Raw genomic sequence first — 18,630 nt, forward strand, 5'->3', positions numbered from 1 at the left:
ATAATAGGGAAAAAGGTCCTTAAAAAATATAAAGTACACAAAAGAAAACAAAAATTAAAAAATTTAAGATTCAAAAAAAATTTTTTTGCAAAAATTTACAAATTTTCCCTCATGCCCTGTCGGGGTTAAAGCACCGTGAGTTTTCTTGTACATTGTATCTACACAAATTTGTTGGTAATAAAGAACAGCGATATATCTGCTTGCGTATGTATATAAATTGTACAAGTAAAAAATAAAGTATCTGTTCTGATCTATTAATGTCAAACATCACATTGCTTTTGTGGCAACAGATCAGATACTTGGAAGGTGCAGACTTTGAGAACAATACAGATGAATTGTGTGTCCTAGAACCACACCACTGATCAAACACATATTCTACAGTAATGCCGAGCAGCATATGTCATCATTATGACTGCAGTGACTGTGTCAAACGACAATTAGAAGATATTCATTATGAACACGATTTATCAAGATCTCGAAATAATAACTTCCAGCATCAAATCATATTGCGCGTTATGTTTCGTATTTTGTCCATCACTTTTATTATAGACACGTCTGTTACGCTCTTTCGTTTATCACATATTTGTTTAATGTTGTCGTAACATACGCGGTAATGATTGAGTGCAAGTGTTGATTCATTAACTGTATACCTGAAAAGGAAAAAAAAAACAAGTGTCTTTTAATCAGTGTTTAATTGTTTATTTACCATTTCTGCGTTGCATACAATGTAATAAACTCTGGTGTAAAAAAACAGACTCTGTAAACAAGAGGGCCATGATGGCCCTGAAATCGCTCACCTGTATATAGGCCCCAGGGGCGGGGCTAATTTTAACCCAGGGGCTTTTATTTGAACAAACTTGGTAGACACCCATTAGAGGATGTTTCATGATAAATATCTAAGCTCTAGCTCTAAGAAAATCTTTAAGTTTTTACTAAACACATACAGTGATAAACAATGACCCACCCCCTCTGTGCGGGCCAATTTTGTCCCCAGGGCTTTTATTTGAACAAACTTGGTAAACACTCACTAGAAGATAATCTCATGCTTAATATCTAAACTCTATCTCTTTGGGCTTTTTAACAGAACATTTTTTCAGTTTTTACTATATACATAAAAGGAAAAATCAATGATCCCGGGCGGGGCCCAATTTTTTTAACCCCAGGGCCCTTAATTTTAACAAATATGGTAGAACACTCATTAGAAGATGTTTCATGCTAAATATCTTAGCTCTAGCTTTTTTAAGATTTTTTAAAAGAAGATTTTTTATGTTTTAACTATATACATAAAAGGAAAAACAATGACCCCCTGGGGCGGGGCCAATTTTGACCCCAGGGCTTTTATTTGAACAAACTTGTTAGACACCCACTAGAAGAGGTTTCGTGCTTAATAGCTAAGCTCTAGCTCTTTGGGTTTTTTTAAAGAAATTTTTTTAAGTTTTTACTATATGCATATAGGGTAAATCAATGACCCCCGGGGCATACATGTGACAAATGAAATGGGCCAAATCTGGATTTTCAGCTGGATTTTGAGGCTCAAAACTGGATTTTTTTATCGACTCGAATTTCAGTGCGTGTTTGGCACATTTGGTTCAAAGAATCTATATTACCCTCAAAATCATTAAATGATAATACTTTTTATGATGTTTTTGTTGATCAATATTAATTTATTTCACCAAAAAAATAAATAAATAGATTAATAAATAAGTGTAGTCATACTGGCTATTTCTAAAACAGTCACACTTTCACATTTTCATTATTTTCAGTTTGAAGAATAATAATGTCCTTTTCAGTCATTCAATAATTAAACACAAGCTATTTTGAAAACGTGCAAACAACTATTTATAAACATAAGACTATGGCAGTTAAATAACGTAACATAAGTAAAAGACTCAAAATAAATGCAAGAATCGTTCTGTTAATTAAATCCACATTTTTGCCTCGATGATTGCGTAATTCCTAAACAAAACAAAAAATTACCAACTCACTAAAAATAGGTTAATTAGACATCTCAAACAGGTTTTGAATGATCCACTTTAAATGATTCTGCTCCCCTTTTATCTTTATCAGTGCGGCACTAATCAAAGAAAATCAAAGGTTGAGCCGAATTCATACATGTAAATTTACAGGGTAGTTTTGATGACGTAGCGTGTAATACCTACTGCCAAATTACAAAAGAGGTCAATTGACTGACACACGACACGTGATAAGTTAAACGTGATAAGTTAAACATGTGAGAATAACTTTGGGTATTGGAACTGTTTATTACGTCATCTTGCTGTTAATTAGCGACTCAACATTTAATCCGCTATAATTTAGGATATGGACAGATAACAATCAATGCCCGGAGGCACGGTTTACATTTTAGATACAGGTGCTGTTAATTTTTTTTATGTTGATTTTTTTTTAAATATCGGGAATTCAAGCTGTAATATCGGGAATCGGGATCAGTGTTGAAATATCGGGATTTTTTTAAATCCCGCCGGGATGTCACATGTATGCCTGGGGCGGGGCCAAATTTGACCCCAGGGCTTTTATTTGAACAAACTTGGAAGACACCCATTAGAGGATGTTTCATGCTAAATATCTTAGCTCTAGCTCTTTGGGTTCTTTAAAAGAAGATTTTTTAAGGTTTTACTATATGCATATAGGGAAAATCAATGACCCCCTGGGGCGGGGCCAATTTTGACCCTAGGGCTTTTATTTGAACAAACTTGGTAGACACTGACTAGAAGATGTTTCATGCCAAATATGTAAGCTCTACCTCTTTGGGTTTTTTAAAAGAAGATTTTTTAAGGTTTTACTATATGCATATAGGGTAAATCAATGACCCCCTGGGGCGGGGCAAATTTTGACCCTAGAGCTTTTATTTGAACAAACTTGGTAGACACCCATTAGAGGATGTTTCATGCTAAATATCTTAGCTCTAGCTCTTTGGGTTCTTTAAAAGAAGATTTTTTAAGGTTTTACTATATGCATATAGGGAAAATCAATGACCCCCTGGGGCCGGGCCAATTTTGACTCCAGGGCTTTTATTTGAACAAACTTTGTAGACACTGACTAGAAGATGTTTCATGCCAAATATCTAAGCTCTACCTCTTTGGGTTTTTTAAAAGAAGATTTTTTAAGGTTGTACTATATGCCTATAGGGTAAATCAATGACCCCCTGGGGCGGGGCCAAATTTGACCCCAGGGCTTTTATTTGAACAAACTTGGTAGACACCCATTAGAGGATGTTTCATGCTAAATATCTTAGCTCTAGCTCTTTGGGTTCTTTAAAAGAAGATTTTTTAAGGTTTTACTATATGCATATAGGGAAAATCAATGACCCCTGGGGCGGGGCCAATTTTTGACCCCAGGGCTTTTATTTGAACAAACTTGGTAGACACCCATTAGAAGATATTTCATGCTAAACATCTAAGCTTTGGGTTTTTTAAAAGAAGATATTTTAAGTTTTTTCTATCGGTTGCCATGGCAACCAGAGTTCTGCATGGAATTAAATTCTTTGAACAATTTTTAAAGGTGACCACCAAAGGAACATTCCTGTGAAGTTTGGATGAAATTGGCCTAGTGGTTTATGAGGAGATGTCATTTAAAGTAAAAGTTTACGGACGACGGACGGACGGACGGACGGACGCCGGACGAAAAGCGATCACAAAAGCTCACCCTGTCACTTTGTGACAGGTGAGCTAAAAAGACAGACACGATGTAATCGTTATCAATGGAATATCATCTTTTTCCTCAAATAGTTTTATACATTTGAATACATTTTAAAGTTGATTCTTACTGGAACCATAACTGTGTAAAGTCAATTTCGAAATTTTTAGATTGTTTTGTTGTAAACAGTAAATATGAATTAATGACTTATATTTACCTTTTATATCCAGTGATTGGATTAAACTCGTGTGTACAGAATATTCTGTCAACTGCAACACGTGACGGAATAAGTATATTCTTTGCACGGGCACGCGTCCCTGTAAGTGCACTTGTTCTTTGTATGTACTTCACGACATCTGAGCCATTGTTCCTCCCTGACACACCCCAATCTTTATTGAAAATGAAACTTTTCAAAGAAAATCCAGCTGCTTTCGGGTGTCTTTTTATTAAATATTCCTACAAGTAAACAAATTAGAACCCGTGTAAATAAAATTTGATTTTTATCTCTTCAAGGCAGAAGTAAACCTCAGATTCTTTTCTTCTTCATTGACAGTAACAAACATTTAAACAGACATGTAGAATAAATACAACACGCAACTTTGTTGATTTGATACCCAAGCCGTGTTTTACAGGTCAGTGTTTTGAAGTCTTTTAGTCATAGAAGGTACATAATAGGAGTGTATTCCGAGTCGAGCAAAATATCTTTTATAAGTCGCCAGTAGAAACTGGCGACTATATTTGTAATAGTTTAATATTATACCTATGGTAGGAGAAGGCCTTAAAATCTTAAATTAAAAGCATGTCAATAAGTGAACAATTAAAGACCACAATTATTTTTCAGTAATTTCAAAAATTCAAACATATGATAACGTTGCTCAATGAAATGAAATGTATAAATATTGACATCTTAAAAAGCATCATTGCAATTTCTATAAAATGAATAAATAATGTATCCCTATGAATAAGTCATTAAATTTAGGGATACTGTTATTTTTTTCTAAGTGTCAAAGGTTGCTATTTTATGATAAATAAATCATGCATAATAATTGAAATGACACTTTTAAATTATCTGGGTGTTTATATCTTATGAAACCTATTCTATTTCATAATTGTATCTAATTATAAACAGTTTCTACCTGTTCTTTTGTAAGAATCACGTGACTACACTTTTTATGTTAGTGTTATAAAATCTATTAATAGTAACAAATTGCTGATAAGACATACGAGTTAACTTGTTAATGGTTCAGCCGATAAATTGCAAATCATAGTAATTTTGTATGTATCATTACAAAGTTATTTTTCATTAATCAGTTTCATGTTTTATATCATTAGAAAGGTCTGTATACTCATATTTTACACATTAAAATAGATTTTCAAAATCTTTCCCTATTTTCTTAGTAAAGGGTTAAACTTGGCCCTTTCACAAGAACGTCCAATAGTTTAGTTTAGGCTGAACATCACAAAATAAATTTATGCTGAAGTGATAATGGTTGATTTCGTTATATTCCGTCGTTTTCCGTCACGCAGGTTTCCAAAACTATGACGTAGAGGGAAAATCCGTGGATCCGGAACAGAGAAAACTAATAAACTATTTTTGTGTTGATAGTTTATCGCACTGAAAGGCAATTAAACGTGTAACAACGGGAATATTGATTTGAACTAAATTGTATATTTTTTCGATAGCACATAAGAATATTTTTTATGCAGACACCAAAACATTCTAAAGTACGGAGCCCCTAAGGTGACATTTTCCACACTTTTTTTTCCGGAACTTAATTCGTTTTTACGAAATAATAATTCGTAATTACGAAATAATTATTCGTTTTTACGAAATATTAATTCGTAAATACGAAAAATTAATTCGTTTTTACGAAATAATAATTCGTAATTACGAAATATTAATTCGTTTTTACGAAATATTAATTCGTAATTACGAAATATTAATTCGTTTTTACGAAATATTATTTCGTAATTACGAAATATTTATTCGTAAAAACGAAATGTTATTTCGTAATTACGAAATAATAATTCGTAAATACGAAATAATATTTCGTAAAAACGAATTAATTTTTTTCTAGGGTTTCAAATAGTTTTGGTAATAGTTATAAATAAGGCCTCAAAACTAAGTTCTTCACTGAATATAAGGCATGTTCATGCAATATAAATAGTGATTTTTGTTCTCCCCAAGTTTTTTAACTTTACACTATTGTACATAAATTAAAATAATCGCCTGTCAATAGCGTTGAGCCACAGCCGTGATAGTACACGCGCTAGGAAAATTAAGTTAAAATGGGGGTCCTGTGCTTTAAATCCAAACACGGACATTTCTAATTTGTTTAAACTGATTAGATTAGTGAAAGTCTGGACCCCCCCCCTCTCGTCCCATTAGTTTTACTTATGTATATGATAAAAGAACGGAATAATATCGCATGTTTCTGTTTTAAAGAAACATGTGATAAAAGATTGCCTCAAACATTAAAACACTGCTGATAGGAACATGTATTTGACAAAAGGAAAAAATAGACATTTTTGGCCAGATAATGACTTCTAACTTAAAAACCCTGTTCACTTAAATATAATAACTTGAGAACCATTCGGCATTTAATCGAAAGGCTGATTGTAAATGACCCATTTGTGAGATTAGCAGGTTCTTTATCAAGCGCAAAATGACCTTATAAGATTTGGTAAAAACGAATTAATATTTCGTAATTACGAAATAATATTTCGTTTTTACGAATTAATATTTCGTAATAACGAAATAATATTTCGTAAATACGAATTAATATTTCGTAAAAACGAAATAATATTTCGTAAAAACGAATTATTATTTCGTAATTACGAAATAACATTTCGTTTTTACGAATAAATATTTCGTAATAACGAAATAATATTTCGTAATTACGAAATAACATTTCGTAAAAACGAATTAATATTTCGTAAATACGAATTAATATTTCGTAAAAACGAATTAATATTTCGTTAAAACGAATTATTATTTCGTAATTACGAAATAACATTTCGTTTTTACGAATTAATATTTCGTAATTACGAAATAATATTTCGTAATTACGAAATAATATTTCGTAAAAACGAATTAATATTTCGTAAATACGAATTGATATTTCGTAATTACGAATTAATATTTCGTAAAAACGAATTAAATGCCGGGAGAAAAGTGTCGAGAATGTCACCTTAGGGGCTCCGTACTAAAGTAAACCATACGGATTACAATGTATGGTACAACGGTATATATATAAAGTAGAATTACAAGTACAATTACCAGCATACCACTTGCCTTACAATTGTTTGTTTGTTTGTTTCTTTTTGCGCCTTTTCTCAACAATATTTCAGTCATATAAACGGGTATTTTCCTAACCATCGATACTGGAGATTTACACCAGTACTAGACTACCTTCCTCCGTGCTAAACTACCAAAGCATCTCTCGGGGATCGAACCCACGCCAGAGAGGTAACTGGATTAGAAGTCATCGTCTCTAACCCCTCGACCACGGAGGCGGTCTACTTCCCTTACAAGCCTCGATGGAAAGGTGTTAGACTTTCAGTTAGTTTCAAATTCATTGTGATTTTTAATGTTTCCTTGTATGATTTTTTTCTATATTTTGCAAAACTTGACCATTTATGTGTTTCTTGACAATATTGCTAAGCAAGTTTGCTTCAGATATGATGTTTTATTATGAATAAACATCACTCAACAGAGTCAACACATTGCTCCTCTTTTCTTTATACTTGAACCATTAAACTGAAATTTTCTTATATTTATCACGATAATACAATCTTTTTTTTATCCGGCGACTTGATGCTTTTGCATCAAAACCTCTACTTGTAGGAAACTATATACCCTTTAATGATAATGTCATTTAAATGTTATTATGAAATTGTGCCAATGTGAGTACAACTTTTGACAACTGCGTCAGTGCTCAGTGGTTTTAGAGCGTTTAGACCATTATTTATTTAAACAAAATGTCACAGAACATGAATTTAAAATTTAGACATTTTAGCATTTCGTTCCTTACTATTAACACATTATCATACATTATTTTTCAAGGACAAACAATACATATAAGTAATTATTGAAAATAACAGTTGAACATATGATAAAAGAATGAGATATAGTATACATATATCTCTATATCTTTTTAGTTTTTGACTCGAAAGAAACATTTTTATTTCAACGAGTATTGCAATAGATTATGCCTCATCTTTAAAGTACAATTTCAAAAAAAACTAAAATCATTAAATTTGAAATCTTATATAGATCAAGTAAAGCACTTCAAATGAGGAAAACATGCTAAAAATGATAAGGAGATATACTTAGAGTTAAATAAAACATCGTTTTGAGTGCGATTCTTAGCCCGACTTGAGTGAAAATCGTTGTTTGGGTCATTTTGCATAATACAAATGATTTTTCTGATAATGACCTGAATGACAAAAAAATATGGCACACTAGTTATAGGTTCAGAACTTCGTCAAAGGAAAATATGTCTAGTCCCTTAACGTGAAAAAACTTCAGGAGTCCCTTTAAAAACAAGCTTAGTCAGTCAATATTATTTCATTAGCATTATGTTATCCTTCTTGAAGAAATTCTCCAAAGGGTTCAAGTGCAAAGACATATCCATTGTTTAAGTTTGGTTACACGTGGTAACTGTTCACGATATTGGCATCCTTACATGAAAACAACATCAGATATTGTATAATTAAAATAACACTTAAAATGTACTAAAATTTAGAGATATACTATCAGCTAAAAATCTAATTTCCTGGAGATTTTCAGTATAACGAATTATTTCTTATTGTAAGAATCTTTAAACCGGATCTTTACAAGTACTCTTATCATATCTGGATTTGTAGAAAGAAATACCAGACTATTTGTTTCACTCATAAAATTATAATTGACATTTATACTATAAGCCTTTGTGCTTTACAACAGATTTATACAGGGGAAATTCTAAAATAATAAGTGTTTAAGGACGTTTTTGGGAGTTTTCATGTAGACATATAGGCAAAATAAAACTGTTCAATAGGATTTATTTAAATTTGGCATGTTGTTAGAATATAATAATAGAAACATTTTAAGCAAAAAAAAATTGGGGTCACCGTTCTCATTTTCGAGTTATCTGCCCTTGAATTCGAGTTTTTCGTTAAATTCAAGGGCAGATAATTTACAATGAAGGGAAACAATACATTTTATTTTCTTATTTTCATAAAGCTTACCTTCCTTTTAATCGATATGCAAAATTTCCAGAACAAATTTTTAGAGTGGGTAGTTTTTTTTCCACATTTTCTTTTTACCTGTGCATTTTTTCTTAAAAAATGCCCTATTTTTTAAGAATTTAAAGTACCTTTATTTTCATTGAAAAAAAATAACAGAAACGATATAAGGAATTGCATGTTATTATGTATTGTACTCAACAATAAAAAGAAAAACATAATCCAGAAGTAAAATCAAGAATTCGTTTAAGTATGTATAAGTTATCTGCCCTTGAAATGACCTCAAATAAGTAGAAATTTCTGATTCAGGGGCAGATAACTCAAAAAACGAGAACGGTAACCCCAATTTTTTTTCGCTTAAAATGCTTCTGTTATCATATTCTAACAACATGCCAAGTTAAAAGAAATTCTATTGAACAGTTTTAATTTTGCCTATATGTCTATATAAAAACTCCCGATTTCAAACGTCCTTAATCTTCAATACCGCATTTACAAACTTCTCTTGCTCCGGAATATTTTCTTACCGGACATGTTTCAATTACAAAGGCGCAACCCATATGATACGACATACGTACACTTTTTACAAAACGTTTATAAATAAGTTATAAGTTCTAAGCCTATTTCTGCATGTACATTTTTCGAGATATCAGTGTACCGTTGCAAAATATATTCATTCTAATTTCATAAGTTCTATAGCAGAACAAAAAATACACATGCATACCATTGTGTCCTTAATGTTGTCATGCTTCCTAGGGAGTAGAAATTCGTCTAAATCAATTATAGCAACGTATGTGTAACCATGGAGACGGTAAATGCAATCATAAACAACAACCTGTTCGTCCTCCCATGCCAACGGTGTTTTCATGCCGACATTACCTATAACACCATATAAAATAAAGCTATAGATAAAAGGTTAAAGTACTTTATATGTTTTATAACAGAATGCTTCATCCGTCAACTACCCCAATAAAGAGATTATAGAGTTGCCAATTCCTTTTAAACGTTTTAAGTGAGAATGAAATTCTGTTTATTTAAATTCTTTTACAAAATGAGAACGTTGCTAATTATGGAGCTCACGATCTGTAAACATTCGTATTTAATCGCATAGTTTTTGTTTAATGTAACTTGTATGCAAACGAACTTCAACGAACTAGCCAAAATGGAGAATAAAATAGGTAAAAGAAAACTTACGCCCTTTCTTCCATGGAAATGCAAACTGTCTCGTCTCTAAAAATCCTAACCGTTCATAGTATTGGATGATTTTATTGGTATCTTCTGTGATGTTATAAACAAACGTAAATACTTTGTCAACTTTTATCTCCCTGTAAAACTCTATCCAGTCAATTAATAATTTGTTATCAACATTTCCATATAAAATTTTCAAGCATATAGCAAACGAATGACGTTGTGGTTGACGCTTTGGAATGAATGGCACTATATAATCAGAATTTTTGGTTGGGCACTTCTTTTTCGCAAATTCCACCGTGACCCCCGTGACGTCCATCAACGAACTTTTTATTGGACATGTCAATTGTGTTGCTACCAGATTTAATCGCTTTCCGCGCGTTGTCTTATTAGGATTTAAATAATGTTTTCTTGTGCCATTAACCAAAAGAACACAACACTTGATGGCTGTGAGTCTATGTTTGGCACCATGCCAACCATTTAATTTGATCTCATGTCGATAGCCACCAATATTTGTTTGATTGCTGCCGGTTGCTGATAGTATAAATACAGCAAGCGCTTGGCTCTTTTGCCATTTGTCCCTTACGTCATAATCTGATTCAAACTTCGAAACATTGTAAGACTGAGATTGTTCTGAATTTAGAGATGGCATTTCGCCTGTGACGTCATCTAATATGTAAGTGATAGATTGATTTCTTGTAACGAACACTTCATTATTTCTGTATGCTGTTCCATTTCTTCTATATCGCATTGAAAGAAATATGTTCGCTTTATTTCCACTGTAGTTCCATGAAGAGTTACTCAGAAGTGAACCATTAGTAATGTACATCTGAAAGATAACAAGACATGAAATGTATGATGCTCAAAAACAACAGAAACTTCTTTTACATAACAAATCAGTGAAATACGATAGTGGCAATACAATGTCGATAAAAGTTGCGATACTTGTTGACGTTTTAGAAATTGTAAGCGATATACCAAGAAGTAAGAGGAGTTATATGTGGGGATTGGGGAAGGGTGGGGTGAGGTACAGGCAGAGGTGGATGTGGAAAGATGGGGGTGAGGTGGTAAAATAGGTGTAGAGGTTGAGGTTAGGATGGAGATGAGCGGAATGAGGTGGTTATATGTGTTGAGGGTGCGGTTATGATGGAGGTGGGCGGAATGAGGTGGTAATATATGTGTTGAGGGTGAGGTTAGGATGGAGGTGGGCGGAATGAGGTGGTAATATATGTTGAGGGTGCGGTTATGATGGAGGTGGGCGGAATGAGGTGGTAATATATGTGTTGAGGGTGAGGTTAGGATGGAGGTGGGCGGAATGAGGTGGGGCGAAGGTGGAAATAAAGTGGACATGGAGGTGGAGAGATTGAGAGTGAGGTCGAAATTAAAGTGAGTTGCATGGGGATGGAGAGGTGAGAAATGAGGATAGAAAAGAGATGGAGAGGTGAAAGTGTGGTTGGAACGGAAAGGTTGAGGGTGATGTTGGGATGGAGGTTGGTGGAATGAAGTTGGGCGGAGGTGAGAGGTGGGGATGCGGTAGAGATGGAGGTAGACAGGTTGAGGGTGAGGTTGGAATGAAGGTGAGTTAGATGGGGATGGAGATGTGGAAAATGAGGTTGGGATGATGGTGAGGGGATGGTGGTGAGGTTGGTTTGGAGGTAGAGAAGTGAAGGTGGTGAGCTGATGTGAGGTGATATTTGTTAAATGATCTGACACTTTTTTTGTAGCTTGCATATACATTTATATGCTTTTACAAAATATTTACCGAGAGTTCGACGTTTATTTTAAAACGCAAAATATCTTCTCTTTTTTTTGCAAGTCCATATTTTTAAATAACAGTATCTGATTTTAAAATTTACACGAAGAAATGCACTATATTATTATGTATACATTAGCAAGGTATCTATAGATGATCCTAGCAATAGTGACCAAAATTAATTGATTTTTTTTTTCAGATCTTACAGCACAAAATTTCATTCTTAATAAATTCTGTCTGAAAACAACATCATCAACAACAACAAACAAGCAATAACAACAACAAAAAGTTCTAAATTTCGATATGGTATCCATATTTCCAGATACTGTTATAATAGGACTGAATATGTGCTATTGCTACATGTACATATATATCAAAATTGAATATAATTGTAAATATAAACATATAATTATTTCTTTAAAATAAGTATTAAAGGGTACTTACGACATAAACATTCCGCATTAAATCTCGTTGAACGATAAGGAACGTTAAACACGTGACGCCGAGCAGTACTAGAAACACTTTTGAACAATTTCCTGTACACTGTTTTGTGATATCTAATATCCCCCACATTTTATTGAAAAGCATGTAAGTACTCTTTGAAATCGATCCGGTAATTGAATTGTTATCAATCTATGATACCGGTATTCGTCGAGTGTCTTAAACGCGTATTCTATTTTCATTGTCCATATGAAGTTATTTTCCACACATAGGAAACTGTTTTATTTTGTTTAAAACTGCATGGATTTTTATAACAATACATGTGTGTCACACTTAAAACTCTTTCAGTATTATTGCGCGTTTTTAGCGTGTCTAAAATTTTAATTGTATCACGTGATATAATCACGGTTATCGTAATCTTTAAAAAGGCAAATTTGTAAGAGTTCATTGACTTGTTTAGTTTGTTAATTAACTACACAAAACACATTTATATTATCCAAGTTAAGACGCGAACTTTATAACATTTACGCGAGGGGTAGTTGCCAGAGTTATATACTACAGTATAGAATACTGTAGATCAATAACAGAGTTTAATTTTTTTAATTGTTGAGTCAGTGCACAGCAATTGTGTAAAATCTATTTTAAGAGTTTATTTTAAAAGTGGCCCTAATAAGTGGCCGTGAAACGGTGCTGTTAGGAAGTTTATTTTTATTGTTATATCTTTATTTTAACTTCATTAGTTTCTAAAACAGGTTGTGTACCAGACTATTTTTACCATATAGTCTCATGGCTATTTACAAAATACAGATTACCTATAATGTCACAAAAAGACTCCATATTGTATTATATCCCTTTGCCCCCCGCCCGTGTTGTTCATTATTATCTTTTTCTTTTACCACTGTAATTGTACATAAAAAACCTAGCATACTTAATACTAGTATACGTGAACCTATGACCCATATGGAGCAATACGTTTATCACAGGTTCACTCAAGCATGAGATTTTCTTAAATAAGTTACAAAAAGACTATCTCATCACATTATGGGTAACCAAGTTATTATAATTAGCTATATTTGGGACATAGTATTTTTTCGTATTCTTCTATGAATTGTTTAAGTAATAGGAGATTAATTATTATGTGTAATATCTGAATACATAATAATTTATATACCATGAGACAGTGATCAACAAATAAGGCCTTTTCCACCACGTTTTAACTATTAATAATGTTTTATTGAAGAACTGAAGTTGAGAAAAGCACGTATACATTGGAATGCAACGGGCACCTGCTAAATCTCTATCAAACTTGTCAATATAGGTCAATCCAAAACTTGCAGAAATTTTAACAAAATCGGATTTACCTCCTTATTTTGTAAACAAAGAATCTTAGACCAATGATGACAAAGGAGGCAATCATCTCTAAACGAATCAAAATTATTCTTATAAAGCGGGTGTTCGGTAGAACTTTAACATTTATAACAAATTCTGCTAATTACAAACTTGTACAATGTAATTAATCATATGTATCCCAGTGTATACATTAATTATATGTAAACTAGAACCAAATAATATACACAGAGAGCCCACATTGAATTGGTAAAGAAACGTTCCTGACATGCCTTTATCGCATGTAAGTATGCGAATTCTGTAACTTTTATATGTAAATATTGAATCTATTTTCTTAATTTGTGACCTTACCTTCTATATAAAAGTTTTGGCCATTTTAAAATAAGTACCTTTTAATAATTAATTTTAGAATCTATAAACTTAGAATGGGATTAACCCATCTTCCTCCCATGGCAGAGGTCGTACGTAGAATGCACATAACACATGTACCGATATAACATTTAGTAAACAAACAACAGATCCCCTATTTTTAGGTTATAAATGAAGTATATGCTCGCCCATATGGTCTCTTTCCGATGGCGAGGATTAGCAAACGCAAACACATTTTGTTTCATTTTTCTTTTGCTTTTTTTTTCTCATGACCATTTATTTAATATTTATTAATTGCAAAATACATATTTTTGAAAATGTCTTTGATATATTTTCAACTAAATGAATTTTGTGCATGATAATGCCATGAACTGTATATATGTAAATTGTTTAAACTGGGACAGGACACTCATAAGCTTTCATAGCTTTCTGCCCAATCCCAAATGTATTGTGTATATTGTTCAACATAATGTAAATATATCGAATAAAATATGTTTAAACCAAACGCAAACACACACACGTTCATTGACTGTAACTGAGATATTTTTAGATAGCAGGGGAAGTTACAAATACGAATACGAACTTTATAAATGGTATTGGATTATCCCCATATATTTACAAAATGGATTTTAGAAATATTTTAACAACAAAGCTCACAAAAATCCCTACTTGGCGGAATACAAAAGTTTTGCAAAAAAAAAAAAAAAAAAAAAAAAAACATGAACAAGGTAATCTTGTAATGTAATCTTCTTGTCGATGTGTATATATAAGAAATATTTAAATAAACATACGTGAATGTTACATTTATGTTTTAAAAAATCATATGAACTTATGAAGGCTGGTGAAGGCGTATAGCCGAAACGTATGCAATAAATAATTACTGAATGTTCGTGTTTATGTGCCTTGTCTGTTTAATTTTTCTATTGCGCATTTGTCACAGGGTGAGAAAAATGTGCAGCCTTACCGGGACTCGAGCCAGGGACCCTCGGAATACCGTACCGCGGCTCTACCGATTGACCGCTTCCACATCTTCTCCCCTAAATAGTGAACAGTTCTGAACCGTGACATACTCCCCCGCTATATTGAAATTCGTCCTCGAATTTCTAATGGGTAAATAGAACAATGTGAAATTGAGCTGGGAGTTTATACCACCACGGCCAACGTTGGGCGCCAAATGTCACAGGGTGAGAAAAATGTGCAGCCTGACCGGGTCTCGAACCCGGGACCCTCGGAATACCGTACCGCGGCTCTACCGACTGAGCTATCCGGCCGCTTCTTCTCTCCTAAATAGTGAACAGTTCTGAACCGTGACACATTTAAATATGCTAAAATTAAATTACTATTTGTAATAAATGTTCAATTAAATCATCATAATTATGAAACTAAAACGCACTTTTTCCCATATGTCAAATTTTCAATCCAAAATACGGCATCAGATTGTTCCCCAATTTTCGTATGGAGTATTTTCATTGGTCTGAGGTTTTACTAAGTGTTACTCTTTACTGACGGCATATTACTAAGTGTCCCATGCATTTCAATGTAAATATATGTGACGCGCTCAGCGATTTTTGGCCCAATTGATTTTTAATCATTGTGAGAAAAACGCTTGTAAAGTCACGCGAGTTTGCATGTCTTAATTTTTAGGGTTTCCCTTCAAAACAGAGTATCTTTGAAAGTAGAAAGAATAAAATAAACTAGAAAGAAATCAAAAAATACTTTTTGAACAGCCCTTCTCAGCTTCCACGATAAACATTTCCCAAAAATCTATATTTAGAATAAATACTCTGTGTAAACTTAGGAGTCAGCGAGTAAACACATGTAGATTCACTACCTTTTACGTCATGTTACTGCATATTTGGAGGTTTAAATAAATATAAAGGTAAGTGCATATTTTATTATTTATGCTTTTTCTGTTCATTATTTTTTTCTGATATGTTGAATATGAATAATCATCGTATTTTTACTTTAAACAATAAAATAAATGGGACCATGACACTTGAACTGGTTTATATAAAAAAAACATGGCCGGCATCTAGGTCAGGTCATGACAGACACATTTTTTGGGATAGATCTACATTGTTTATGCACTCGATTTGTATTTGTCATGGTCTTTATAGAAAGTTATTGTTAACTTTCTTCTAAATTAGACATTGATTACATTACAAAATAAATTGAAGTCAAGGCTGCAATAAAAGAAAAATAAAACAAAATTTGGCACTTCATTTTACAGTATTTTTTCTACATCACTTTGACAAAAAATGTAATTGGACACATAACATATTTTGCAATTTGTTTACAATGAATGAGCTTGACATAGATCTACATCAAGTAGATTTATACTGTATAAAATATTTTTAAAAAAGGAAATATATGACAAGGCTTCAGTACAGTACTGTAATTATTGACAAATGAATTTCTATTACAATTCAAGATCAATTTAGTAAAGGAAATGTTATCCTTGTACTGCATGCTGCTTTTGAAATACAATAAATAGATCTAGTACTGTGATTGAAGATGTGGACCATAGATAAATATTAAAATGCATTTATTTTTATTAGCCCTTTGCCTTTGGTAGTATCTACAATAAATCATATTATATTCACATTACTCATACCACATGGCATATTCTACCAGCAGGGTTTCCATTAAATTCCAAACATTGGCAGTCAAAGACTGCAAAATGTATGTAATTGGAAGTCACTTTGTAGGTAAAGAAGGAAAAGCATTACATTTTGGAAGCCAAAATCAAGGTGTAAATGACTCCCAAACTTTAATAACAGAAGCCCTGCTACTAGGATATTTTTAACATTCATGAGCCAGCACTTTTTGCTGATGAAATATTTTGTGTTGTTGTTTTAGGTCTGACAGCCAACACACATTTAAGGTCTTCAACTTAGTTCATCAGAGTTTTGAAGTAGATAATATGATTATCCAGCATGTTGGAGCCATATTCTTCAAGGAAATGTACTTGTAAGTGTTTTGATCTTGGTTTAAAGATCAAATGATTTACTATGAATGTAATCTTTGTATACATATGTAAATACTCATCATAAACTGACCATTCTCAACCCTTTTTATCAAATAATGATATTGATAAAATTCCTGAAATGCAGTTGAATGTAATGTAACTTATTTGCAATTTAGCATTTTATATATATCAGATGAGATCTTAAAAATATTGTTTTAAAGTTACATACATAACTCTGTACAGTAACATGAACTAAATTTTAAGTTTATATTTAAAAATAATGCTGTATTGTTTTATGCAAATACTCTGTCAATAATGTTAAGCTCTTAAAAAATATATACATAATTTTCAGAAGACATAGATAGTTCACCTGTTTGCTGATGAATTTACTAAACTATTGTTGGAAATGAGGCACAATGTGTGACATAGTTCTATGCCCTATTGAGCACCAGGGTTATGGAGTAAAAAAGACAATCACTTGTATCAACTGTACTGTATTGGTCAAGATAAAAAACATTTCAATTGGGTAAGCATGTATATTTATGCAATATTCCAGATTCTCTTCACTTTTGAAATAAAGAGTGCGGTGTTCCAACCACAATACATGCACATATGTAGATTCAGATTACTTTAGTCATGTTCAAGATGAATGTTACTGCCACTTGTACATGATATATAGACTGTAATATATTACACAAGAACTTACATGATGAACAAGACATTATATGAACCTAATAGCTGTGCAACACTATACAACAATTTACTTTTAGTTCATTTCTGTTCAGTCAAATATCATATACACTATATTGTAGTCAAATCATCATATACACTATATTGTTTCATTTATACTTATTCAGGTTTTTGTTATTTCAGGATGGCATGTGAGAAGTCAATGACTTGTCTTTGTTTGACAGTATACCAAAAGTGAATTACATTCTCATAGAATTTGTCTTTAGAAGTATCCATGAAAAAGCTGAATACTACAGTGGCAGGTGTTACAATATTTTTACTTAATTATGAAACAAGTTTTACATATGAAACACTTTTTGCTTACAAAAACTGAAGACATATGAGGAGACATAGTTGCTATTATCCTGTTTGGGTCAAACCCTCAACATGGGGTTGCAAGACTATAATTCAAGGACATAAATGAACTCTCATTTGTGACTTCCCATGTGATTACTAGAATCTGTTATTGTAATTGTTTTAAATTAACTGAAATTATTTCAATTTCAAAATATACTAATATGTTATTCATATTATACAATTTAAAATACACTGATCAGAATATGATTACACTGTCAATATCTGTAACTGAAAATTTAGTCAGGAACATAACTAGTGCAAGCCCTTTCTATTTTATTTTTTTTTGGTTAAAATTCTGAAAGACTTTTGAAGTTATTGTGAAAAGGAATATGTTTTTATAAAATGCAATTATTTTAAATCATTCAGTTATTTTTGCATTTTTTTGTTACCATGGTAACCAAAATACACCATTTTTGCAACCAGTGCATTAAAGACTATTTGTTTTGCATTGGATTCATATTTTATATGCTATCATGTTATAGATGTGCATTTTAAAGTTGACTAACTTAAGTTATGATATCAACCTTAATCATGGAAAAGTTACTGTTATTCTGAGAATTTAATTCTTATGTTTAAAGTTAATATCAATAACAATTAA

The 18,630-nt window shown here is 32.2% G+C and overlaps 1 protein-coding gene across 1 annotated transcript; it reads right to left on the reverse strand.

Annotated features, from left to right (window-relative positions):
- Positions 1–128: 128 nt before the first annotated feature.
- Positions 129–12,723, reverse strand: LOC132727156 (uncharacterized). Its single transcript, XM_060712573.1, has 5 exons — positions 12,266–12,723; positions 10,075–10,897; positions 9,605–9,759; positions 3,872–4,110; positions 129–650 (listed from the first exon to the last, which is right to left on the reverse strand). Exons 1-5 carry the CDS (start codon positions 12,407–12,409, stop codon positions 497–499), a joined length of 1,515 nt encoding a protein of 504 aa, XP_060568556.1. The 5' UTR covers positions 12,410–12,723; the 3' UTR covers positions 129–496.
- Between the last annotated feature and the right edge of the window lie 5,907 nt (positions 12,724–18,630).

This window comes from Ruditapes philippinarum, unplaced genomic scaffold, assembly GCF_026571515.1.
Source record: "Ruditapes philippinarum isolate M1 unplaced genomic scaffold, ASM2657151v2 ctg1084_1_1_1_1, whole genome shotgun sequence".
Lineage (NCBI taxonomy): Eukaryota > Metazoa > Mollusca > Bivalvia > Venerida > Veneridae > Ruditapes > Ruditapes philippinarum.

Bases quoted from the DNA above. Each gene is read 5' to 3' on its own strand.
- LOC132727156 (XM_060712573.1), bottom strand. From the start codon at position 12,409: ATGCTTTTCAATAAAATGTGGGGGATATTAGATATCACAAAACAGTGT. The intron at 10,898-12,265 runs GTAAGTACCCTT...GTTATCTTTCAG, and splicing joins TAATGCGGAATGTTTATGTC to ATGTACATTACTAATGGTTC. The intron at 651-3,871 runs GTAAATATAAGT...TTTCCTTTTCAG, and splicing joins CCAATCACTGGATATAAAAG to GTATACAGTTAATGAATCAA.